At 37.1% G+C, this 27,338-nt stretch overlaps 1 protein-coding gene across 2 annotated transcripts in view; it reads left to right on the top strand.

The window, feature by feature from the left end:
* The window catches only part of LOC127633571 (supervillin-like), a 91,740-nt gene that overhangs the window by 1,570 nt on the left and 62,832 nt on the right, over positions 1–27,338 (top strand). The window contains exon 2 of one of the 2 annotated variants that reach the window (XM_052112771.1): positions 25,826–26,350. The exons of the other annotated variant lie outside the window; for it this stretch is intronic. Coding sequence (XP_051968731.1) covers positions 25,971–26,350 — 380 coding nt within the window. The 5' untranslated portion in view covers positions 25,826–25,970. The remainder of the gene's footprint in view (positions 1–25,825; positions 26,351–27,338) is intronic. 2 annotated transcript variants of the gene reach the window in all.

Raw genomic sequence — 27,338 nt, 5'->3', positions numbered from 1 at the left:
TTGGCCCCTCATGGGCGTTGCAGCCATGTTGACAACACATGACATCCTGTGTCATGCAATTGATCGAGTTACTACCACTAATAAAGGGCTTTCATTTTAACACGTTAATTCAGTGTGGTTAATTATATAAAAAAATAACATAAACATTTTTACAAAGTAATAACAAATATTCCTACCATTGGAGCAGTTTATGTTCTACCTGTTTTCTCCAGGGGGCAGTAAGCAAAACTCCCGCTGTTTAGGCAACACGCAGCTGTGCAGGGAACAAACCACACTTTTGGCACTTTGTGTTTTGTGGTTTTGCGCACAGCCATTTCTTTTTTCAGAATTTGAAAGGCGCGTAAACAAATTATACTGTTATCGCTGTTGCTAACTTTAAAACTAGTGGGTTGATGTCCCGTGTTGGAAATCCAGTGATGCTGGTAGTTCTTCCTGACCAATCAGTGATCTGTAGGATTTTTACTTCACATTTAGTATCAGCTCGGCTCGCTTGGAACCTCGAACGAGGTGGTACTAAAAAAAGTACCAGGTACTAGTATCCACAGTGGTAAACCCCAAAAAAGCGAGCAGCGTCGAGCAGAGTCGTACCGTGCAGTAGAAAAGCCCCTTTACCCACAGCTGACAGTATAAGATGAGTCTCATTCTTGCATTCCAACACAGCTTGATGGAACGCAAATCTGAATGCAGAGATCTTAAGACATGTATTTCTAAATTTCAAACTACGTTAAACTTTACTTGACACAGAAAATGTGTGCATATTTTACGACGTGCAGTTCTGTATTAGCTATTGATCTAATGACTGTTCGGTAAAGAACGTTATCCAATAACAGTTATGAAGTTAGAAGAAAATGGGCCTGTGATGTTGCCTACAATAAACATAATGTATTCTAAACATGACGTGCACACAAAATAAAAGATAGTTTAATCTATTAAGCAGCCGGCACCTCATTGAAAATAGCTAGTCAGCAGATTAAAAAAACAGCATTCTTAGTCTAAAACAGTAATTTTCTAGGCTACTTACTCAAAAGCATTCATTTTTTTGATGAGCATAATTAACACATCAACACGATCTTGTGAAAGACGGGACCTGACTCACCTTAGGCGACTATCCTGTGCTTAAAAAAGACGGCTCAGTGGGAAAATAACTTACAAGCATGCGCAGATTTAAAGAAGACTCAAATGTGAAAACATCCATTGGGACTTTCATGCCAGCATTTAGGAAATCTACTTTCTGCATGGCCACCGAAGTTACTTTGTTAACTTTTTTTAATTACTTTGCTAATTACTTTGCTGAGCACGCCGCAAGTGAGAGAGGGAAGAAGCATGCACAGCCTGAGATTAAATTAAACTTTGTATCTGCTCCATATATCCGCTTTTTTTAAGCGCAGACTCTAAAAAATATAAAGCCAAAGGTAATTGTGTGAAAATATTGAACATATATTGTTCTATACAAATATTGAATATATAATGAAGGGCAAAATTGACCCACAAGTAATTCCAACACACTCTCACGGTGAAATCGTCAGGATTCATACAACCTCTCTAAATTTGGCTAATTTGTATGATATTGTGCGACTGCACTCGTTTGAATTCTTACGAATTTCACTACAGCCAATGACGTCGCTGGACATCGTTTCCATCTAATACATGACAATTACTTGCTTCTGTCACACACAACAGCTTCCTATCATGTTTACACACTCTACTGATTGGTTACATTTAGATAAGGGGTTTGGGTTAGGGCATAATAAGTACGTACTTAACGTATTTATCGCACTTCCGCATTACACAATATGCACCTGATAAAGTTATACGAGTTTATGCGAACAACATCATGCAAGACCATACAAAATAGCCAACTTTTCATGAGATCGGGTTAGTAATTCCATTAGATGACTAGTCAATAGTGTCGCACATCCGTAGTATGAAGCGGCACTAATTAGTAAACAAAAGTTGTGCATAGGTGTCGTATATAGCCCAAAACCACTGGTACTATGGGACGAGCCATCTCAAAACTATGAGTGCACATTTTACACGTTTACATCTGCCTTGATGAATTGACAATGGTATTGTGCTAAATAAGTGTAAAAGATACTGATAAGACTCGACTTGAATGCATTCTGAAATGGGTAGATATTGATCCCTGAGGGGAGATGGAGTTGAACAGGATGAACAGCAATGAAGAACAGGAATGCAGATGGAGTGTCAGATAGAGCAGTCATACAGATTTCATGCCTGAATTAATTGAACTCATAGGTGGTGAGTTGGATGAGTCAACATGAGGCAGATTGGGTTCTATAGCTATAAAAAAAGACTTTGTTGTTCAGTACAAATCTTTATATTTATGTATTCGCTCTGAAATGGCTTAAAAGGGTGATTTTTTTTTTCAGAGGAACAGTCATTTGAACCAAACATTGTAGCCAAGATTTTAATTTAATGTAAGAACTAAAAGTGAAAATCTAGATAAAAATAATCAAAGCTGTTCTCCACATTGTTTTCACTGAGTGAATGCATGAATGAAAAATTTGAATCATTTATATTTATATTCACAAATATAGCCATGCATATTAAACAGTTATTAAACAGTAATTCTGTAAAAATCTATGAAAACTTTTAAAAGATTATGCAAACTATTCATGCAGAGTTTTCAATTGGGGCAGTTTGAAGTGGACCGTTTGAATTGTGTTACGGAAATGAATCAAGCTTACCAAATCATTTTCTTACAGCTAAAGTTTAAATCAGCAGCACTGTTAAAACATCTCTTTTCTAATGCTCTTATACTTGTGAGACAAGGAAGGATTACAAAAGTAAAGTTCAGAGTTTTTAATTAATGAAACAGACAGTTTGAACTAATTAATGGAAATGAATCAAACTTACTTTAAGGCTGGCACTAGACCAAAAGGCACTATTTCCGGTAAAAGTCAAAGAATTCTGTGAGAACCAACGCCATAAAACTCTCACGCAGAAGAGCATCTCCACCTGAGACAACATATCCTCCTGATTAAGGACCATAAAATTTAATTCTCACTCATATCTGCCCCCCTCTCTTGCATACCTCACCTCAGGTCATTTTAGAGTCTCCAGAAACGTTGAACTTAACCTGTTCTGTTATGTAAAAGCTTTTCTGATAATATATGTTTGGTATCATTCAAGAGGTCTCAGTGCAACTGGTAAAACGGTCTCATTCTCTTTCAGCAAAGTCAATCTCACAAGTAAGATTTAAGAACTTAGTAATATACTGAATTCCATCAGGGGCATGACCCCTCACAGATCTCTCACAGAGACCAGATTAGGTGCAATCTTTGTAAACATAAAATTACCTACTCAATCACAAGTTTCAAAGGTCTACTTACAACTCCCTAAATTGTAAACCAAATCCTAAATAACATCAAACATACACATCTGAAATCACTATAGAATTGTTTGGTACCTAAGGAAGGATGGCAGAGGAGCTTGGGGTCTCTGTAGCCAGATGACCTACACAGAAAGCATTGCATGTAGTTTTCTCTACCAGGAATCTGTATTCAGATATCCCACACAATTGCTGTGTAGTTTCTCAACCAGGTATGCAAATCTTATTTCATATGGTTGGATAAAATGTCTTAATTTGACTTTATTGTCTAATTGGAATTGATGAATGTATTATTATACCTGGTAAATAAATCTTTACATTTTAGTTTATTCTGATTTACTCTTAAAGTATTGTCTTTAGTAGATTACGTTAATTCCATGTTTCCGCAAGTATACGGCCAGGTTATTGGCAGACTAAAGCTCAGTTCTGAGTGGAGCATGGGGCACACCGACTGAGACTTTAGAGCTCAGACTAACAAATTGCCATTATTTCTAGTGTACTTGGCCCGGTTGCTAGGGAGGGTAGTGTCTCATGGGGCAACCTCCTAGTGGTCATGATTAGGGATTTTTGCTCTCAATGGGGCGCATGGTAAGTTGTGCATGGATCGCGGTGAGTAGCATAAGCCTCCTTTGCTGTGAGTCTCCGCAGTGTCATGCAAAGCGAGCCATGTGATAAAATGCGTGGATTGACAGTCTATTTTCTCCCAAATTGGAAGAAAATAGGGGAAAAGGGGATACAATAATAATGATAATTTAAAAAAAATCAGAGGTGCTGTTGAAACAGTTTTCTTAACACTCTCATATTTGCGAGACAATCAAGTATTGCATAATAGTTGGATGACTTATTTAGTGAAATTAATTGTCAAATTATAGCATGAAATCAACAAAAACATTTGATAACATCAGCAAAATCATCATGTCTTGTGAAAATTCTATATATAGCTAATGTCGTTCTGTTTGTCACTCAAACATTTGTCCCTGAGTTCAGTGCAACCGTCAGGAACCAATCAGGACTCACATGGCCTCTTGCCGAGACTAGACTAAGCCTTATAACGACATCAGTACAAAACTTATTATAGCTGACACAAAGCTGACTAGATGAAGCTTAGGGCATGTAGCTCAGTGATGGAGAGAGAAAAAAACACAAAAAAGCATACACACACACACACACACACACACACACACACACACACACACACACACACACACACACACACACACACACACTTAAACATCCCATTAAGACCTGTTGCCTGTGAGGTAATTCAGAGTTTAAAATGTCTGAGGAGAATAGTGAAGCTCAAACAAGTTACAGCAGAGCCTCAGAGTGCTCATAATTCTTCTCTCCGGGCTTGTTTATTTTGATCCATGTGAAACCGAGGTGGACAGTAGCCTTATTGTTGTAAGGTGGTGAAGTCGGTGCTTCGGGCCAGTTGAAGTGTTGGCTCGCAATGTAATGTGTGACTTTGGGTGAGGTCATCTGCAGGTGTGTCTGACCAGGAGAACCTCGGTTGATAGAATTTAGGCTCTTATATTTATAAACTGGTATAAGGTAAGCATAACCACTAATAATAGACTATAGGTGCAGTCAAACTAGACTTTTAGCATGCAAAATTACATTTGACACTGCAAAGATTATTGGAAACAGCATCTGATGCTTCACTACAAGGCTTCAGTTTTAAGAAATTATTAATCACAAATAAAAAATAATACATTCAAAAAGTTAACATATGCCATTAGCTCCACTTTGCATATACTACAAACCACAGCATCATCTGTGAAGTTTAGATCCTCCTCAATTTGTCAAACATCTGGGTAACATTTTACAATGAGGTTGTATTAATTGACATTAGTTAACAGCATTAGATAACATGAACAAACATAAGATTAAAGTTAATGCATGAACTTATATGAATAAAATGTACAATAAAATGTAGCATTAAAGGAATATTTCAGGTTCAATACAAGTTAAGCTCCATCGACAGCATTTGTGGCATAATGTTGATTACCACAAAAATTTACATTTTCTTTAAAACAGTTACAGTGAGGCACTTACAATGAAAGTGAATTGGCTAATTCAAGCTTATAAATTTCTAAAAGCACTTACATTAATTCTTCTGTTAAACCCAATGTATTATTTAAACTGTAAAGTTGTTTAAATTGTAATTTTTAAAGGCATTTTAGGGCTTTAGGGTTTGTTGACATTACATCATCAATTTGCAATTAAGTTATATTGTCAATACACAGAGTAGGTTAGTAAGTGATTTTATAACTAAAATCATGTTTTCATGCATATCTTTTATGGCTTGTGGCTATACTTTTAAAAATGCATTTTAACGTTCAAAAATTGTCCCGTGTTAACTTCCATTGTAAGTGACAATGGAAGTGTTTTTTCTTTTTTAAAGAATAGGAGGGGCAAGTCCTGGGCAAATGCTGTCGATTTGAGCTTAACTTGTGTTGAACCTGGAAAATGGATTTAACCAAGGTTTATAAATGCATTAAAAGAGTATTGTTCATAACAATGTTTCTGATGCATTTACTGCTACAAATACAACCTTATTGTAAAGCGATACAAAAGTTTTTGTTGCTTTATGAAATCACTGGTCAGAGTTCACCAAGCTTGAACTCTGGTCTTCAACTTTGCTTGCATTTTTGCTTTCCTGTGTTTGTATGTGTATGAATGGAAGTGAATGGAGCACAAAATCTAGTGTGACTGCACCTATGTCTATTCTATCACAAATACAACAAAAATGGGCACTGTCATGTAAGTATATACTTTGGAAAACTATTACATTACCATTTGATACTAATATTGTACCATGGTACCGTCAAAGTACTTCTTGCTCACAAAATAAAATGCACACACAAATACAAGCAAATTTAAGGCTAGACCTACCGGTAAGTGGAAAACCGAAGTATACTTTGGCATTTAGTTCCAAGCAACTGACCAGAGAAGGCTAAACAATGCCTTCAATCTACTGTGTTTAATGAAAGACACTGATCTCATTCCAGGTGCTTAAACATGTACTGCAGAATACTCTGTTAGCATCATAAATACTTGAGGTGCAACAAGGCTTTTAGTAAGCTATAGTCCTGAAGTCTCAAGACTTCCTTCCTAATTAATCATGCAGACTAAACAGGACAGGTCAAATGTCAACTTCCAGGCATGCAAAGGGAAAGGCATTCAACTGCGTCTTGACATCTCTGTCTATGCGCTCGTCCTCCACGTCCCACCTCTCCATTTCCTGGCCAGTGACAGTAATGGGCATTTGGTTGGGAAGCCCCTGACCTTAAATATTTACAGAGACTGAAGCGGGGGTTTGACACTGTTTAGGATTGAAAGATCTTGTATTTACAGCCTGGGGTGCATTAAGCAGCGCGGTTAAACTAATGGCTAAACACTTTAAGTGTGAATAATGTAGGGCTGAAACGATTAGACAATGTTATCCAAAAATTTCTGTTGTCGAATAGACGTTTGATCTCATTTAATGTTACATTAGATCACATTAAACTAATGACGCACAAGAGCAGCACTGCAGTTCGTGTCTAACTGAGGAAAGGAAGATTTACACAGATCACAGATGCACTCTAAACTTTCTCAGCTTCAGGTGATGTAGATCACAAAGTATGAGGGAATTATAAAAAAATACAAAATAAGTAAATACAGAAGGATTCTCATTGTGGAATAAGTGGAGCTGGATCTGCTGCTCCGCTGAAGCAATATTTGCGTGTTGAGTGCCTTTAAAGGAAACATTATAGCTTTATTAAAGTTCAAATAATACAGAAGCAGTTAATGTAAATAACTACAAACTTCGAAACTGGCATTTCTCTGTGCGGTCAGCGCCTCTTCTGTGAGTTGCACGAATGTCCTGATCTAAGGTGGAGAAATTGATACTGCACCCGGCTGATACACACTCTGTTGCGGGGACGCTCATCCCTCGAGCATGTATGCTTAATGCAGCTAGATTATAACGTGATGGCTCGTGACTTATTGAATCATTATATATGTGTCACATTTCTTATCGTGAAGAAAATTGGCAATTCACAGCTTTATTAATAAGAGAGAGTTTGTTTTTTGTGAGTTAAATATATTAAATAATTTTGTGAGTTTGATATGTTTTTTTTTTTTGGCTAAAACTCCTTTAAAACAACTTATGTACATTTCCTTTAGCAGCTATGAATATAATTTAACAAATTCAAATATTTTAAAATGTCTAAAAATATATATATAAAAAAGATGCATTCACCTGAGAAGCAGCATATAAGATATGTAGACTTGATTTAAGAGAATAGATCTTGAATATAAATATATTTTGTCTTACTGCACTCGCAGATGTGAAAAATATACTTGTATACAAAATACACTTATATTTAAGATACATTCTCTTAAAGCAAGTCTAAATATCTTATATGATGCTTCTAAAGTTAATCTTGTTTTTTGCAGTGATTTCTTTACTGAATTAAACATAATAAAAATTTACTAAACCATCTTTATTTTCCAAGTTTTACTATCCACCTAAAACAATACAAATTTTGTGCAAGCATTGCATCAGGTTTTTCTGGATGACTCTTCCCCTAGAAACCATCATTAAGTACAGAATATATCAAACAATTATTCAATCCTTAAGTCTTCAATTTTATCTGTATTTTCTTAAACAAAATAGTATTTTTTTGTTGTTTTTGAACCAACAACAAGCCTTGTATAAATGTGTGCAATTTACTAACCACATTGCTAAATGTAGTAAATAGAACAAAGATTGCCAAACATAAGCAAAGCAACCTATTTACAATGTAAATTGTACATAAAAGTGTAGGCACATCACTTGGTCTCTACTGTCTCACCTCTAGCGCTCTCACAAAGTTAGCACTGCATTGGCTACATCCCTCAATGTAAGTTAACTAAATTAGGTAGATTGCGCACCTAGCTAGGTGGCAAATAGCTGGCAAGCAACTGAAACTAGCAGTCTAATATACAGTAAATACATAGGTAGCTAATATGTATAGCTATTGCTTACTAAATCTTTTTGGGTGAGGGGTGAAGAATAGTTTAGGTACAGATGCTGAAATTCCACTTAATATCTCCGATCTTGGACTAAAGGCATTCCAGGCATTCGGAAGATGATGTTAGCAAAAAACTCCTGTTAGCATAATGGGTGTTTGACTGTCACCAGAGATATCTCCTATCTACCCAATTCATAAACGATCTGCAATGCTAGTATTTGTGCTACAGGTGTATGATTATTAAAAGAGAGTATAATTTACCATGTTTTGAACACCTGCTACTCTGCTAACATTTGTTAAACAAGCTTTAATATCATGTAATGTTGGTGCTTTGACTAATATACTGATTTTATTATTTAATAAAAGCGAATGTTTATCTCTTATTTACACATTTCCGCACAACTTTCCAAGTTGTAATTACGACTTCAAGTGATATTCCATTTCACTTTTCCCAGTAGGAATTTGGAAAATCCAACTTGACGAGTTGAATGGAATGCAGCAAGAGGCAGATTGCTAACGTTGGCTAGCTAGCTTTGCTAGCATCGCTTGCACTTAGCTTACCTTTCTATATGCTTCCTTTCTAAGTGCTGTTAAAAGTTTGACATGGTCCCAGCCATTTCGGTAAGCATTACAGAATTTACATACTGCTGTGTGTTTTCTTTTAGATGCTTTTTTTGCAGATGAATTCTTTGTGGTTTAGCTGTGTTTCCCAACCGTTTTCTGCCACGGCACACATTTTACGGTTACAAAAATCCCATGGCACACCACTATCCCACATAACCATCGTTGATAGTTTTCCTTTTCAAGAACTTGTCCATGTTTTCTCTCTGTCTTAGTAGCGTGAACTCGTAATGTTGGAAATTCGGCTATGCAAAAAATGCAAGTAACATAGGTACACTGTATAATGAGGTCACAGATGCCAAGAGCGCTAATTGGATGATGGATCATGAAAAACCAACAAATTTGTGTCTTATTCCAGTTTGTGGATTTGTTCCTGCAAATTCATTCTTGCAACAGAACAGCAAATATTTTATTTATTTATTTTCCAGAAATAGTAACGCTTGACTATAAGTCGCACCTGGTCAAAATTGCATTGTAGAGTCGCACTGACAGAGGTTGGATCCTGCAGGTACCGAGAGCAGCCGCTCGGCCTCCATTCACTGTTTCAGATGTCAAACCCACTCTGTGAAGATTACAGTACCTCAGAATCTACATTTCGTATAAAGGTGTTTTTGGACTTTGCTTTTAGTAATCATATGTAACAGTTTCTCATATTCTTTTTATTTTTCATGAGAGAAACCTGACAAGCCACATCTGTTCATAACATCTGTAACGTGCTGTGCACAAATAAACCGCTTTTAGTCTGCATGTGAGGAGTTGCTTTTGACAGCGGACTAGAGTTTGTTAGAACAATAATCTTATGATGGACAAAATATTTAAACTGGCTGCATAAAATAATTTGAAATGGAAAATATAATGAATTGGAAACTATAAAACTCTTCTACCATCTCTATGCCTTCACAAAAATACCAGGAAAAAAAGGGTATTTATTTATATTGAGGAATTTTATAATTTTCCATGGCACACCTGACCATCTTTCAAGGCACACTTGTGGGCAGAGTGGTTGGGAAACACTGGTTTAGGTAGCCAAATTGTATAACAGAAGATTTGTCTGACATCTTCTCCTGTCTCCCGCATTCAATTTCTTGGAGTCCTTGTGAAGGGGAGCTGGGAGGGTGACAGCCGTCATAATGTGCCACGCATTCTCAATTAAAAGGGATAGTTTACACAGAAATGAAAATCTTCTCATGATTTACTCACCATTCTTTTGCAGAACACAAATTAAGATTTTTTAGAAGAATATTTCAGCTCTGTGGGTCCATACAATGCAAGTGAATGGATGCCAAATGTTTCATCCAAGCTCCAAAATCCACATAAAAGGGACCATAAAAGTAATCCATATGACTCCAGTGGTTAAATCCATCGCACAATATGATAGGTGTGGATGAGAAACAGATCAATATTTAATTCATTTTTTATGATAAATTCTCCTCTAAATGAACCCAGAGAAGTCTGCGGCACTTCCGGACAATGTTGATGTATAGTTTCTGCTTTGCATAGTAAAGCCTTAACGTGCATTTTTGGATGCAGCGTGAATGGTGTTCATGTCTGACAAAGATTTGCAGAATTCCTGAGCCCATGTTATGATATCCATTACAAATGGATTATGATTTTTAAAACGGTGATGCTGAGGGATCTGGGGTCACGTGCATTCACAAGTGGTTTTCCAGCAGGACATCGGTAAACCACATACTGCCCAGATTACAAGTGCATGGTTGTGTTAGCAGAGGTTGCGGGTGCTAAATTGGCCTGCCTGCAGTCCTGACCTGTCTCCAATTGAGAACGTGTGCCGCATTATGAAGCGCACAATACGACAATGAAGGCCCTATTCAATTGCGCAGCTGAAGACTTACATAATGGATTAATGGAGGAAAATTCTATTTTCTATACTTAACAAACGTGTGTCTTCAGTGTCCACATCTTAAAAAGTCTTGAGAGAAGAAATGGTGGTTACACAGTGGAAAACACTTGACTCTCCCAACTTTTTTGGAGCGTATTGCAATCATTTGATTTAAAATGAGAGTATATTTAAAAAAATATATATAAAAAAATATTAAAAAAAAAAAGCTGTCACAAGGTAAAACATCCAATAATGTGTTGAAGTGCTTTTAATATAGCACAGGGTGAATCGAATTTTCAGTCCTCACTCCTCATTTTCCATACTGTCCCAACGTTTTTGGTATTATGCTTGAATATAAATGGACGTGAAACATTGATTTGAGTTTAAATTATTTATTAACTTACTTGTAGAGATTGCAGAGTGGTAGAAAATAAAAAGTAGGAAAGATGACTCTCAATACCCGAATGACTGGTCAGAAATCACTTTATCCCCGGTGCAGTCATTATCAAGAAATATCAGACCACTGGATACTGCGGCTGACCAACCAGCAATGAGTATTCCAGTGAGCTGAGTAATACATTTTTACAGCAGTGGGCAGGGCTGCAAAAGAAACATGGAGTAATGCTAAAATTCAAATCAGGATTTGTCCCAAGTAAGATAAGGAAGGGTTTTTTTAAGGGTGTTAATACAAAGCAGAGTTTAATTGTTTGCACTTTTATGTTGTTTGAATAATTAAATGAGATGAAGTCCTTATAATTTGTAAATTATTTTAATTTTCTAGATTATCAAGACATAGTTACCACATGCTTATTAAATTTTTTTCATTGAATTTCTATCAAAAATAATTATATCATGATATATTCCTTTACCATGGTATAAATTACTTGTACCATAATGAGTTTTTGGCCACCCCTCCCACCCCTATTACCTACTAAATGCCTGGGAGTGTTTACTTGTGCACGATTACTAAATTACACAGTACCACAGCTGTTACACTTGTCATGGAATTCCCATTTCAGAAATACATCAGTTTTATAGCTCTTCTCTCTCTCTCTCAGCTGTCCATCAGGCTCCAGCTTCCAGATGGCGTGAGGTCTTTTGACACCCCTTAACTGCAAAGGGGGGAAAAAAAATCTTCCGAAGCATTACATTTCTTTCTCAACTGCTCCTGTTTCTCTGTCTTACATGCTTTCTCCTATCTCTGTGTTTTCCCTTCCCGAGTCTCCAGTTCTCAGCCTTGGAAAAATGAAGTCTTTGCTGAGTCAGCTGGGATCCCCATCAATAAAATTAATGAGCTGGAATGCCTGGATGAATCAGTCTGGCTCTGGTTGGGGTGAAACAGCTCTGATTAGCCCTGTATTGTATCAGCTGAGCACCACATTAAATCTAGGCCTGTTATCTTTCTCCCTGCTCTCGTGGCCTGTCATTGTTCATTATGGCTTGCCTGTGCGCTTACCCACTGGAAAATGCTCTGACAGGGATATGTTTGCGTTTGCTCTGAGATATTAGCAGGAACAACAAGGCAATTTGCCCTAATGAGGTGTATGCCAAGTTGACTTTGTGCTTTGGCATAAAAAAGTAGATTATTTTCCATGGCTGACTTGTCAGCTCAGAAAGCTTTAGGATTTGTAGTGGACATGACTGTTCCCTACAAGGGCAGGAAAGTCTGGTCAGCTAATGAGCTGGACAGATAGGGGCTCCTCTGCCCCTCCCTTTCTCTGTATTGAGTGATCTTAGCCCCTCAGAGGTGTAAAGGGTGTGTCATAGGTGGACATCATGTTGATTATCCCTAGCTTGATGGGGAAAGTGTGTCTTGTTAATGTTTTCAACTTCTTTTTTGGAGTTCAGTGTTCAATAATAATAAAAAAAAAACTTTTTTCATATTTGCAAAATTTAACATCCATGGTTGGCACCAGAGTGCATGAGGTACATGTACAAAATGCTGATAACTATCAGAAATCAGCTCGTTATAAAAACCGTACAATGCAAGAAAAACCTGTTTACATGAGACTGAAAATCAACTGAGATCAATCTCAAGTCTTGACATGAATAAATAAACATGTTGTGGCAACTAGAAAAATGGGGGTTATGGGCAAAACTCTAGGTGTGTCAATTGGGTTTTGCTTAAGCCCTTTACAAACTTTCCCAGATAAAAGAACAAAGTTTAAGGTTTTTTGATGACTGTAAATGTTATTGGCTTATTAAGCATAATCATTGTTAGGACCTGCAAGTAAATGCACTCAGTGAGAGGGAATACTGGCAGGTTAGTACCATTTGTGCTGCGTAAGTTTGCTCTTCCCCTTACCGAGAGTAACGCCTGTTTCACACATACTCCGTGTGCAGTGCGTATGCGGTGCGTATACGGTACAGGATTAGAACGCGCTATAGTGCTTTCACATATGCTGCGTTTGCAGTGCGCTACTGATCCGCAGTTTCTGTGTGCCACAAAATCAAAAATGTGTAAGTAATTTTGATTTTAAATCCAAACGTTAACTTTGACATTGTTTAAGACATTGAAACAGTATGAAAATTTATTTTAATCATTGTGATTCATTGTTTTACATGTAGTTCGAGTTGTTGACAGAAGAAAAGCTATCGCGCTATATCTGTTGCTAAGAAGGAGAAGAATGAGACACATTTGGGTTCACTGTCTTTTTTTAGGGTAAAAAAATCATATATGATGGCATTTTGCAACTTCTGGGACTATAATCATACTTTTTTGTTTTTCTTGACCCTGTAATTTAGTAACTGTAGAACACATTAACTGAAATTATGCGTATATGATGAAATTACTGGAAAACAATGCAGGAAAGTGAAAACAAAAGAGTAAACACCAGCTTCCTTTCAGAAAAGTATTACACTTTCATTCTCCCTGTGTTTATGTGTCCAGTGACAACGCTTAGTTGCGCCACAGTCTTTTCTTTGAGAAACTGTAATTGGAAAATTGTTCTCAAACTATATTTTTACATCTGAAGAAGACATTAGTGGTGCTTTCCTGTGCAAAATGAATTGCCAATATATACGGTGTTGTGGATGGTTGCTCAATTATTGCTATGTAGTTCCTAAGGTGTTCTGAATGGTTGCTAGATTGTTGCTTACTGGCCCAAGTCAAGTAATCCCAAGTTGTGATATTGTTCTGGCCTCTAATTCAATGTAAGTCTCAGGGATTTTTTTTTCACCTGTGTTGTTGTTCGATCATGTAGGGAGGTAGCTAGGAGGCAAAACTCGATATTTCAAAATTTGCAACATTGTGTTCCGTCCCTGTGATCATAAATGAAATGACCCGTCAAACATCAAAATCTCTATCTGATCTGATGTTACACTTTATATTGACGTTATGGACTATGAAGTTCTGTGAACTTGTGCATGTGAGTATGCGTTTTAACCAGCAAAGTTAAAAAACGTAATTTTAGTGCAGCGATTGATTGACGGGTAGAAGTTTCACACTAGAACTCTTTGGTTTCACCGGGCTCAAACAAGGTGAATCATTAAAGCCTATCTACAGTCATTTATTTGCCATTGTAATGGATGCTACGTCCCTCAATGCTCTTGTACTTAAACAATGGAAACAAGTATGACTGATAAAAATAGATTATGACTATGATTATGATTATGATATTTTACACTGTTTGAGAGTGACAAACAGTGTCTGGAATAACTCAATAAAATTAACTCGTGTTACGTAATCAGATTACTTTTTTCAAGTAACGAGTAAAGTTACCCAATATTTTTTTTATTTTAGACCATAATATCGGAATTACTTTATAAATAAAGTAACACGTTGCTTTAGTACACATCTACTGTCCCTGTATTGCTAGAAATCAGGAGTAAAAGTGTGCAAACTTCAGGGAGGAGACAGTGCATGATTGGCATTGCATTTCTATAAAGTATGAGGCCAGAGACTATTTAGCAGAGAGAGATGAGTCACTTCTTTTTAAATGAATGGGAGAAATTAGAATGCCCAACCAAGAAGCTCTAACACCCAACAGTCTATGGGTGTAGAAAGTCCCTCCTTGCAGGTAAAAGAGCCAATCACCTTTTAGATGCATTTTGTGTTATTCAATTCTGAATAATGAATCTTAAATGATTGCGACAATGCTGCCATTGTCACCCAATTGAATGTAATTAATTTTGTTCCCATTTGAATGACCGTAAATAATCTGCCCTGATCGTCAGCAGTATTTGAAAATCAGCCCATGTCTGATGGTGCAGAAAATGGCTTTTAATTTTTCTTTTTTTTCACATGTATGTTTTTGGAAAACTGAGATTAACCACCTTACTGAGCAAGTCTGTAAGAAAGTGAAACTTGCATACCATTAGGCCAAAAAGCTCTGTTATTCCAATTCAACCAAAATCCAAACAAGCAAAGAATATGATGGCGCAAAAGCACCAATGTAAAGGTCAACCAATATAGGATTTTACCAATACCAGTAACTAAGTTTGGAAGACAAGCCGATAACGATTAATTGGCCGATAGTTTTTAAAATTGATACCAAATGAAAACAAAACATAATTTTAAAGTAGGGATGCACCAATACCACTTTTTCTCTTCCGATTCCGATAACGGAAATCTCTGTATCGGCCAATCCCGATCCGATACCAGTGTTGTTTTTTTGCATAATCAGTTTAGAATATATTTACATTATTGTTTGGAACTAATTGAGTGTACTCTTTAATATGTAAAGAAACTCAAACATTATTTCAATATAAATGTATAGCTTATTAAGAAACACTTTATTATTAACTAGTATACTGGATAATGTAGCAGCAAAATTAACAGTAATTCCAGTCTTCAAGTCTTTAGTATAAAAGAAACCAGTGTTTTATTTATTTTTCTCCAAAAATGTTTCAACTTGTATCTGGACTTTAAAAGATTCAGATCTCTTTTTTGTTCAATTTACTTGAGTCCACTTTTCATTCAAACAGTTATTTTTTGGAACCCATTCAACTTAAATATTGTTATAAATTGTAAACAAATACTAATGATGACAATAATAATAATACATAGTTATTAATATTATTATTATTATTATTGACTTTTAATTTAATATGAAATACAACAGTAATATATTCAAGTTGTGCACATTTTAAACCCTCACGCTTTTATTTTGGCATTCTGAACTTTCCAGGAAGTCCTGTATGTGTCTGTTTGTAGACAAGTTCACAGTAGTTTAATTCGCTTCTTATTCAAATTCTGGTCAAATGCACCTTCAGTGCTGTTCTAAATGCATATTATAAGTGAACCGAACTATTGAGCATCTATCTGAGATGTTGTGCGTGAGTAGCGCTCAAATATTGGGCAACCCGTGAAGACTAAAAATAGTCACGGGTGTGTGTGTAAACAGAGCATACTATATATTTTCTTATTAAACACAGCCTTTTGTGATTCACAGAGCTATTGCACGTCTTCAAGTGGCTGATCACTTCACTTCTGGTGAGGGGTCTTTAATGTGAAACTAGAGCTAACTAGTGATAATGATCGTTCCAGAAATCTTTTATTGGTGCCAATTAACCAGCAAAATCGATATATATGTCGACCTGTATATAGGATATTGTATTTCCATCTTCCATCCCTAAAAGATAGTAGGTGTTTAACTGCAGGTTACATTTAAACTCTTTCTTGAAGTACAGGCCCTGTGCAGACCTTCTATCAGAAGGTGTGTTTAATGAGAGCCATATTTTTTCTCCTCCATCATATGGCTGGTGTGTATAATTCCAGCACTCCCAATATATTCAGTGTAATGAGTACAAGGTGAGGCACAGTGCATGTGCTAGCTTTCACTGTGAATTGTTTTGGGCTTAAGACACAGCTTAGAACATGTAGTTGTCAGATAATGTTATTGGATTACAGGCTGATGATGCTGAGCTGAGCCTCATCTCACCTGACCCACAGCGAATACACATTATCACACGCTCACTACACAGCTACACTTTCACTCTTTAAAAACTTTAAGTCGTATATCTAAACTTAACTTAATAATTTTTTAATGCTTTACTCTTTTGCCAACAATGCTAGCCTTTTTCAACAATGAACAATGATTATAGCAATGCTATTGACACCAGCCAATCATATTTAAGAAAAAAAGTTTTGTTTTTGCTGAATACATTATCACATTAAATCACACCCACAACATTGAGGTTTGAGAGCAATATTATTCTGTCAGCATGATAACTGACACTGCTGTTGTGCCTTTGCTGTGTGTACTAATGAGAGCCATTTATCATTCATGTACAACCACTGGGCATACAAATGTCTTGCTGCCATCATATACATATAAACATGAATCATTATGAATCACTATGGTGCTCTCACTGTTGCAAGCAAATCATTACACCCAAAGGCACATCCAACCAAGCAGATCAGACAGTGGATTTAGCCTCAGGTCAAATAGATTAGTTAATTTTAGCGGTACAGGTTACAGGAATTGTTTTTGAGCTTTTTGACCAGAGTTATGTGCTCTGATACTCTTTTACACTGAAATGCACAATTAATGAAATTAAAATCATGATGTGTCCTAGTATGATTATTAAACCGCAAAAAGGTGTGTACTTTAATTGAATGTGTGAAGCCGACTGCTCAAACACTGGAAACTCCACAGACGTGGAGAATCATTCGTGTTGTATGAGATGACAGAGTAGAGCACTAATCCACTGTAAAGCACACAGGACATGTAGACTATACTGTATATTTATATAAATAAATCACAGCCAGTTTTAATTATCACATTGGACCATGTTGCAAACTATGTATGTGGTAGTATGGAGCTTCACTTCAAAATAAAAACTAGATTCTTTAAATTGAAGTTCAATAATTAATTACAACTGCATAGTAAAATGTAACATTCACTGAAGTAATAGTAATAATAAATAATGACTAATAAATAATAATAATAAGAATTAAACAATGCATTGCAAGCAAGAGTGCTGTCATACTGAAACATTTGGTAAAGAAATGCAATGGTATGAAGAAAGGTTATTGTTCTATTTTACCTTGTTAAACTTTTTTTTATTAATGTTCTATTTTCACTTATTAAAGGTTTTAAGAATTAATTTGATTAGACACAATTTTGATGATGAAATTAAATTAAACTTTAAAACATTACATTTTGAAAAAAAATTTAGGGGAAAAAAAGTAAAAATTTGGGTGAAAAATAAAACTGATTTCAATAGGGCACTACATAAAAAAATTAAGCAATGCATACATAATTGCGAAACATTTGAAGGACACTAAGTTTTTTTTAATCTATTATTAACATTGAATTTCAACTTTAAAAAGGCTAATTGAGTGTCTCATATTAGGGGTGAAACTATTAGTTGAGGTTATCTACAACGTTGACAATAAAGAACTTTAAAAAAACTTTTCTCATTTAACGTAGCATGAGATCACATTAAACTCTAATGATGACGCCGTGGAAGAGCAGCACTGCAGTTCGCACCTGACTGAGGAAATGAAGAATGAAGCACTCTGAACTTTCCAAACAGCTTCAGGTGATGTAGATCGCAAAGTATGAGGGAATTATTTGTCCCGATCTAAGGGAGAGAGATTGAAACTGCACTTGGCTAATGCACACTGTTGCAGGGACACTCATCCCTTGATTAATGCAGCTAGATTATAAAGTGATGGCTTGCGACTTATTGAATCATAATATATGTGTCACATTTCTTATTGTGAAGAAAACTGGCAATATGCAGCTTTATTAATAGTTTTATTTTTTGTGCGTTAAAGATGGATTGAAGTGAACAGAATGGTGAGAGAGGGAAGTCTTCGTCCCATTATACACTGCAACAAAAGATGTTTTTGATCTGTATTTGTTTTGGCTTGTTTTCAGTATATATATCTAAAACTCCTTCAAAACAATGTACATTTTCTTTAGCAGCTATACTGCAGAAGAAAACAATGTTATCTGAAAAATGTTGAATATAATATTACAAATAAAAATATTTTAAAAGTCTAAAAATCCTTAAAAAAAGATGCATTCACCTGAGAAGCAGCATATAAGATATGTAGACTTGCTTTTAGAGAATAGATTTGAATATAAATATATTTTGTCTTACTGCACTCGCAAAAGTATAACCAAATGAAAAATACACTTGTATAAAAAATACACATATATTTAAGAGACATTCTCTTAAAGCAAGTCTAAATATCTTATATCTTGCTTCTCAAGTAAATGTATCTTGTTAAGGATTTATAGACAATTTTAAATGGAAAACAAGACAAAATTGGAAAACACTTGATAATAATATGATTTTTTGTAGTGCATTTCTTTACTGAATTAAACTTAAAGTATTTTTACCCTTTTATTCAGTGAATGTCATTTAGAGGTATTTTTAAAAGATGTTTTTGTCCTCTTTATTGTTAGTAAGCTCATATAATACAACCTTTAAGTCGAGGCACAAGCTGAATAATCAGTTAAGAACTAATTATTAATCGTTGCAATGATCTCAGAATAGTCGAATAATCATTCTAATAATCGTTAGATTAATCGATTATCAAAATAATAGTTAGTTACAGCCCTAATACATATCTGGTATGGCATGTGGGTGAATAAATGAAGAGAGTTTTGAACCTTTGAAAAAAAACAAAAGTTGATATGACCCACCCAAACTTCCTGTTTCAATAGGAAATACGGCAACACAAGAAAGAACTGCACTAGTCAAACAATTTCATGAGGCCTTCAAAAGTGCAGGACATGATGGATATTATTTTTTTCTGGTGGTCCAGAGATGTTTGAAACAAAATTGTTCTCCGAGTGGAAGGAAAAATGTTGCCTGTGCCCATGGATTCAGTATGTTGCAGTATGTCCAAAACTCTTCCCTACACCCTTATCCTCTGGGAAATGCCGGGCAAGGCTTAACTGTTATTTTTCTGTCATATACAGAAGCTGGTTATGCAATGCTATAAATGGTATATATTCTAATACTATGTGTGACATGCAGGCCTGATGGCTGTACTTGGGGAGGATGTAGGTTACAGTGTGATTTCAGAATATTACAAAGGAAGCTGCTTTTCAGACAACACTTCCTCTCTCTTCCATTGTAACTTAAAAAAAAGATCAAAGGCCAAAACATCCGGACAGTCCTTGAGGATGGTTACTATTAGAGTTTTGGCCAGGAATCAAACAGAATGTGTCAATTTGTGATGTGTTAATAAGGCTCTGGGCATTTGAGTAAATGGGTTTCACACCACTAGGTTCTTTAAAAAAACATTCGTTTTCAGAACGTTATTTTCTCCCTTTCACCCTTTTTTTTAATGCCTTTGGCATTGCTTGTCTGTGCAAGCAGTGATTTGTTAGTTGTGTAACAAAAGAAAACGGAGTTTGCAGTTATTTAGAAGCATTTTGCTGTTAAATGAATCCTATCATATTATCTTATAGCATCTTCTACTGTCTGTCAAGGTTTTTGTTCATAAATTAGTCATAATTTCCACCTCCTCTCTAACTCTAGAATTGCTGCTGTTCCTTTAAGTCTTGTGAGATGAAAAACAGCACTTTGTTTTGCTCAGTCAGATCAAGTATAGTTTGCACAGCTCCATCCTTCAAAAACAGCCTTTTTGCACAGCATCAGAATCAGAATCAGCATTATTGCCAAGTATGCTTACACATACAAAAACAGCAGCAAGATATAGATAATTAAAAACAAAAAAAAAGAATAATAAATATAAATAATTATACATATACATATACGTACATACACTCAGACACACACCTTCACACACACACACGCGCGTAGTGCAAATCTATTACAAATCCGTTATTTAAAGAACAAATATACAGTATATTATGTACAGTGCAATGTATGTAATAGCAGAAGTGGATATGTTGGATAATATAAATAGACTTAACTGTGTATTGCAAATAATTATTGCTCAATGGGGCAATTTAACGGTTCATGAGATGGATAGCCTGAGGGAAAAAACTGTTGCTGTACCTGACGGTTCTGGTGTTCAGAGCTCTGAAGCGACGGCCAGAAGGCAACAGTTCAAAAAGTTAGTGGGCTGGGTGAGTGGGGTCCAGAGTGATTTTACCAGCCTTTTCCTCACTCTGGAAGTGTATAGTTCTTGAAGGGGTGGGCAGGGGGCAACCAATAATCCTCTCAGCAGTCCTCTGAAGTCTTCTAATGTCTGATTTGTAGCTGCACCAAACCAGACAGTTAAAGTGCAGAGGACGGACTCAATGACTGCTGAGTAGAACTGTTTCAGCAGCACTGGTGGCAGGTTGAACTTCCTCAGCTGGTGAAGGAAGTACAACCTCTGCTGGGCCTTTTTCACAATGGAGTCGATGTGTATCTCCCACTTCAGGTCCTGTGAGATGGTAGTGCCCAGGAACCTGAATGACTCCACTACTGCCACAGTGCTGTTTAGAATGGTGAGGGGGGACAATGTTGGGGTGTTCCTCACAATCATCTCCACCGTTTTGAGCGTGTTCAGCTCCAGGTTGTTTTCACTGCACCAGACAGCCAGCCGTTCAACCTCCTTTCTATATACAGACTCATCGTCTTCTCGGATGCATGCATTACATTGTGACAGATTCACAAAACATGTGCCACTTAAACTGTTAAGATCAGTCTGAAATGGACCTGACTGGGCAGGTCGTCAAGTTGCTCAACATTGAAAAGGTGTAGTTTACATGTAAATGTGAGCATGTGAATGGATTCATCAGTGCGATACTTGAAAGTTGCAAAAGATTAGAACAAAGTGTTTTTGCAACTTTCAATAATCAATAAAAAATATAAGTAAATGTTTTTTCTTTTGGACTGGGGACAAAGTTTGGAGTTTTGAAAATTGCAGTACACTTAAACTCTTATTATAACAGAAATGGATTTCTAATTGCACAGAATGGACCCTTTAAATCTCTGTGTAACGTAATTTAGATGGAGAGGAGGAGGCGAGAACCGGCTTGTCAATATAAATAATATTTTAATGATAAACTTAAACAAAAGACGAACAAACACACATGACGGACATGTCCTTAAACAATCTCTCTCTCTCTTCGCACCACCGTCTGCCATCGGCCTTTATCCCTCTCAGAGGCTTAATTAGCCTGATAAGGGACCGCGTGTGCATAATCACGACCCGGCCCCGCCCTCCGCCCTGCCACATTCCTCCCTCGTTCCCTGGGGGAGGGCGTGCTTTAAGCCTGGTCTGCCAGCAGGTCATCCCCATCTACCTGGACGAGGGAGGGGACAAGGGGAGGGAAACAGAAATAATTAAAATGGGGGGGTACTTCCTGTAACAGTGTAGTACCCCCCCAAAAAAACACTGTAAAATTTAAACAAGAGGGAAAAGGCCAACGCAGAGTGTCAGTGAGAGAGGAGAGAGATAAAAAAAAAGAAAAAAACCTACTCGCCGGTTCTCCGATACACCGTCGCATCCTCGATCACTTCTCCACCCTCTCAGGCGGAAGACAGCCGCTTCTCCCTGGGCGATCCGGAGTCAGACTCAAGACCCCCGGCTGTCAAAACGCCCCTCCGCGTTCTCGCCGACTTGTGGGGACACTCCTCCGCCCCTGGCAGCGGCCCTACCGCTCCTTGCGGTCGGGGAGACACTTCCCTCCTCCCCTCGCGGACGGCGGTCTTCCTTCGACCCCTCCGCGTTTGTGGGGGATGGCAGGGCTCTCCTCCGCCCCTGTTAGTGGCACCTTCGCTCCAGGCGGTCGGGGAGTCCAGTCCCCACTCGCCTAGTGGACGGCGGCCGTTCACTGCGTCCGGGCGGTCGGTCTACTCCCTCCCCCGGTGGATAGCAGCGGTGCTCCCCTGGGTGGACGGCAGTGTCGAAGACTCCGCAACGGGCATCCCTCCTCCTTCCCGGGCTTCGGCACCAGTGTAACGTAATTTAGATGGAAAGGAGGAGGTGAGAACCAGCTTGTCAATATAAATAATATTTTAATAATAAACTTAAACAAAAGACACACACACACACACACACACACCGGACATGTCCGTAAACGATCTCTCTCTCGTCGCACCACCGTCTGCCATCGGCCTTTATCCCTCTCAGAGGCTTAATTAGCCTGATAAGGGACCGGGTGTGTATAATCACGACCTGGCCCTGCCCTCCGCCCTGCCACACTCTGTTCTGCTGATATGGCCAATTTCTTTGCAAGTGACTCATACATTTACATATCTCAAAGTGTTCTTCCCTTGATCTGGTAAAAAACAACAATATATGTTTCCAAACATAGCTTTTTTTTTTTTTTTTCAGACTCTGATGGAGCATCTTGGTTTTCCCACTGCATTATATGTAATGGCAAATAGCACACATTGGACCCCAGTATGGCTTGTCGAATTGTGTATGCCTCTAATCATAGTCAAAGTGAGCGGTTCCCTCTCGAGAGGTCTCTTTTGCTGTTTTTAGCATTTTTGCTAATTGTCATGATATGTTTTCTTATGTCTCCTGGGCTCCGTTACTGGTAAAGCTCTTCAGATAATCCCACATTTGACTTTCCATTGTACCTTCTATAATAAAAAATAAAAAAACACACAAAAGGTGAATTTTTAAAGAATATCTGTAACTATACTTTGATTTATGTCCATGTAAATACAAACTGGTTTGAGCTCAAGGTCCCTGTGACGATGGCCTTTGTCTCTCCAGTGGTGTTCTTTTAACTTTGTTTCTGCTGTGCAGTAGGCTATGGCCACACCAGGGCATATTGGTGACCCTCTCCAGGTCACTGGCTATTACAGCCCCTCTGAGGGTAATGTCATCTCATCTGTGACTCCACTATTACCTCGTCCCCAGCATCCCACCCCCTCCTACTATCTGTCATCCCTTCTCATGATCATTTTATGATCTCACCTGCAATACTCAGTCCACATCAATATTCTCCCAATCATTAACTCAGTCTTTCCTTTCCAATTATCTTTGCCCCATTTAATTCATGTTGTTTCTCCCTGACTTTCTCCCTTTCATCTTCCTGCTCTCTCTCTGTTTCTCCCAGTGTGGAAGCTGTTAAATATGAGGTCCCAGATGTGACCCATTAACCCATGCACCCCACTGCAGGAATGCAGAAGAGCAGTGCTAAATTCCCCTATTGTCCCAATCCCCCACTAACACAAACACACCCACACCAGCTCATTACTCTTTCTGTTTCTCAGCTACGTCTAAACTCAATCACACATTGTAGTGTTTACATACTAGGGTTGGGCTTTTCAATATGTTTACATTGATTTGGTTGGTGAGTTAAAATAAAGCAATGTAGTGAAAATCATGATGATTTTAATGCACTTTTTAGTTGACCTAAGTTTGCTAGAGAACGTCTCTGTATTGCCACCCACCTCACTGTACGATACGAATTCAATACTTATGTTGCAATTCAATACATCATGATACATTACAGTATCATAATAGTATAGTGATTGAAACCCAAACCTGTAAGAAAACCTAGCATGTCCGCAAAGTGAGTGAATCTACGGTTTCAGTTTTGCTCGTGCGCATCATAGAAGCAATTCTGAATCAGAAACGCCAACACAGAGTGTACACTTATTTAGACAACGTGCTTTGTTGTTATTGAATTGTTGGACATGGAGTGAATACACAACTAGATAAATAAAAATATAGATACAGGGATCTAAAGTATCGTTAGAAAAAGAATGTTGATAATATATTGATATATTGTATCGGCACAGCTCTACTAAAGAGTGTCATTAAACTTGTTTTGTGAATTGTCGCATGCGTTGTGAGTATGAAAGTGTTAGGACAGATGTTTTTATTGCATGTCTGATTTAGGTCACATCCACACTAATCCATTTATAATTGAAAACATTTTCAGTTTACTAAAGTCATTGTTTTAAAAAACGGTCATTTTAATGGAGAGCGTATTCGAAAATGTCTGTATTCGATTGAAGAAAATGGTGTTACAGCGTGGATGAGAGGTGTAAACATTGCAAAATTGATGGTTACATTTTCATTGTTTGCATCATCACACCCACATGGCATCTTGGATGTATGAAAGAGAATATTTAGGAAAAATACATGTAGGGAAATATTTTTCTTAATAATTACTATATATTGTTTTATTGCTGCATATAAATGAAAATAATACTGTACATTTAATTTTTCCTAGTGTTCATTTATACACCGCAGCTAAATACGGTGGTCGGTTGACTTGTAAGTGCTTAATCCTGTTCTTTATAAACACAGTTTAGTAATTTTCGGGAGTGACAACCACATTCACTTTACTTCCCTATAATTATCTCCTGGAAAATTCAGATAGTGACTACCACATTTTCATAAATTCACAAATTTAGGGGATACACTCACGCATTTAAATGTGGTTGTCACTCCCAAAACTTTGTAATGTCTACGTGGCCTTAGTGAAAACAGGGTGGAAACATGCTTTTTAAATTAGAGATTTAAATCATATAATTTGTTTTTTTATAAAAACATTTTAATATTTTTGATGACATGCACACACTAGCACATGTTCTTATGATGCTTCTGAAGGTGCTCAACTCGTCCAGTGTAGACCATTTATGCTGACTTGGTCATGCTTGTAGAGTGTGCATTTGGATGCATGTAAAATGAAAAGGAATAAAAAGAGATGCTCAAATATCTATGGCAAAAGACTTCTTGTGCAATACAGTAATGTGGTCATTGTGGTGTTCTGTAAGAATGGATTTCACTGACTATGTGCTGAGTTTACTCTGGTGCTAATCTCTCTGTCTTTCTCATCTCTCTCTCTCTGTCTTTCTCTGGGGCTATTCAGGGTAATATGAGAATCAGAGCAATGTGGGCTGGGTGTTGGAGCCCTGTGTGTTTTCTTGTAGCTGGATCACTGCACTTCTTTGCAGGCTTTCTTTCAAAGAACTTGGCTGACAAAAAAACTTGCCATAGGAAGGATTAGAGTATAGGTGTGTTTGTGATTGCGTCAGTGTTTTTCATTCGATTTGCAGAGCAACATCCTGTTTTCTCTTTTTATTCTATTCTATTCCATTCATTGATTAAACAAAAGCTCTTTTAAATTCAAGATCCCACACCTCAGTAGCATGGAATCTGTTTGTCTCTCTCAACAGTGCAATGGTACCAGCAAGCTCATTGTCCACTGAGAAGTAAACAGGAACACCCACTGTCGCCATCGGTCATTGGAGCTGTGGACTCTTCCGTGTTGTAGCTTGTATCACAACAAAAGGAAGTGTAATCGCCTTTCAGGAGTGAGAGATGATGGATGCTCTGGACTCTTTGCAAGGCTCATCTTCTCTGGATTCCAAAGCTGAACGTATCGCACGCTACAAGGCAGAGAGAAGGCGGAAGCTGGCTGAGCGGTATGCCAACCTAGAGGAAAGTTCATCCAAGCACACAGAGAGACATTGGGAAACAACAGACACATCAGATGCAGTGCCAATCTCTGAGCAGAAGAACTCCGATGTTTCCTCTGAACTAAACCTTATGTCCGATGAAGACGGTGGTGCTTTGAGTGAGAAAGGAGAAGGGAACAATTATGAGGGAAAGTCCAAAACGGACTCCACAATGAACTCCAAGATCTCCATTGCTCACAGTAATGAGAACAAGCAAGTGACAAGATCACACCAACAGCACAGGTAAGTTTGATTCTCAAGGTGATACACTAAAATCCAATTTGACCTTTTTAGAGAAGTGTCACAGGTCTCGCATTTCACAGCTCAGTGAGTTCAGATAGAAGTAAAAGTTTAACACTTTTACGCTGGAGCTTTTGGTGCTGGGATGGGAATCATGGAATTTACAGTTCTGGTTCAGATTCTGAGTTCTCTTAATTATTCTAGTTCCTTAATGGTTCCATTATGATACTTTTAGTACTTTGAGAACTATACATATCTGGAAAAAGAATGCAGTTTTTATTGCATATAGTGCCCTCAACAGTCACACAGTAACAGATCTTCAGTTTCTTATGTAGTCGGACTGCACAAAACTATTGGCTTGCATATTTGTGAGTCAAATTTATTCAGTAACCACTTCGACTAATTCGATTTTTTATGCATTTAAAAATAACTGGGTCATTAGAGTCATTCTTATGGGAATCAGACCACACTGGTCGTTAGGGCAGCAATAAACAATTATTTTGGTTTTACTAATCTAACGATTATTAAAACGATTATTCGAGTGATTATTGCAACAATTAGTCATTTGCAATTAACCAACAATTAAGCTTGTGCCTCAGGTTAAAAGGTTGTATTAAACATGCTTACTAACAATAAAGAGGACACAATCATGTTTTAAAAATACTTCTAAATAGCATTCATTAAATAACGGGGATAAAATACTTTTAAGATTTATATTACGGTTAATTCAGTAAAAAATCACTGCAAAATTCCTGTTGTTATTAAGTGTTTTTATTTTGTTATTTTTTAAATATCAAAAATATTTTTAGAGAATGTATCTTGAATATAAGTGTATTCTTTCACTTAGACTTCTGCCAGAGCAGTAAAGACAACATATTTTCAAGATATATTCTCTAAAAGCAAGTCTTAATATCTTATATGTTGCTTCTCAGGTAAATGTATCTTGTTTTAAGGAGTTTGAGATACTTTAAAATATTATATTCAACGTTCT

Source organism: Xyrauchen texanus, chromosome 40 (assembly GCF_025860055.1).
Source record: "Xyrauchen texanus isolate HMW12.3.18 chromosome 40, RBS_HiC_50CHRs, whole genome shotgun sequence".
In the NCBI taxonomy this organism is placed as follows: Eukaryota; Metazoa; Chordata; class Actinopteri; order Cypriniformes; family Catostomidae; genus Xyrauchen; species Xyrauchen texanus.
This window is presented reverse-complemented; position numbering and strand designations above follow the sequence as displayed.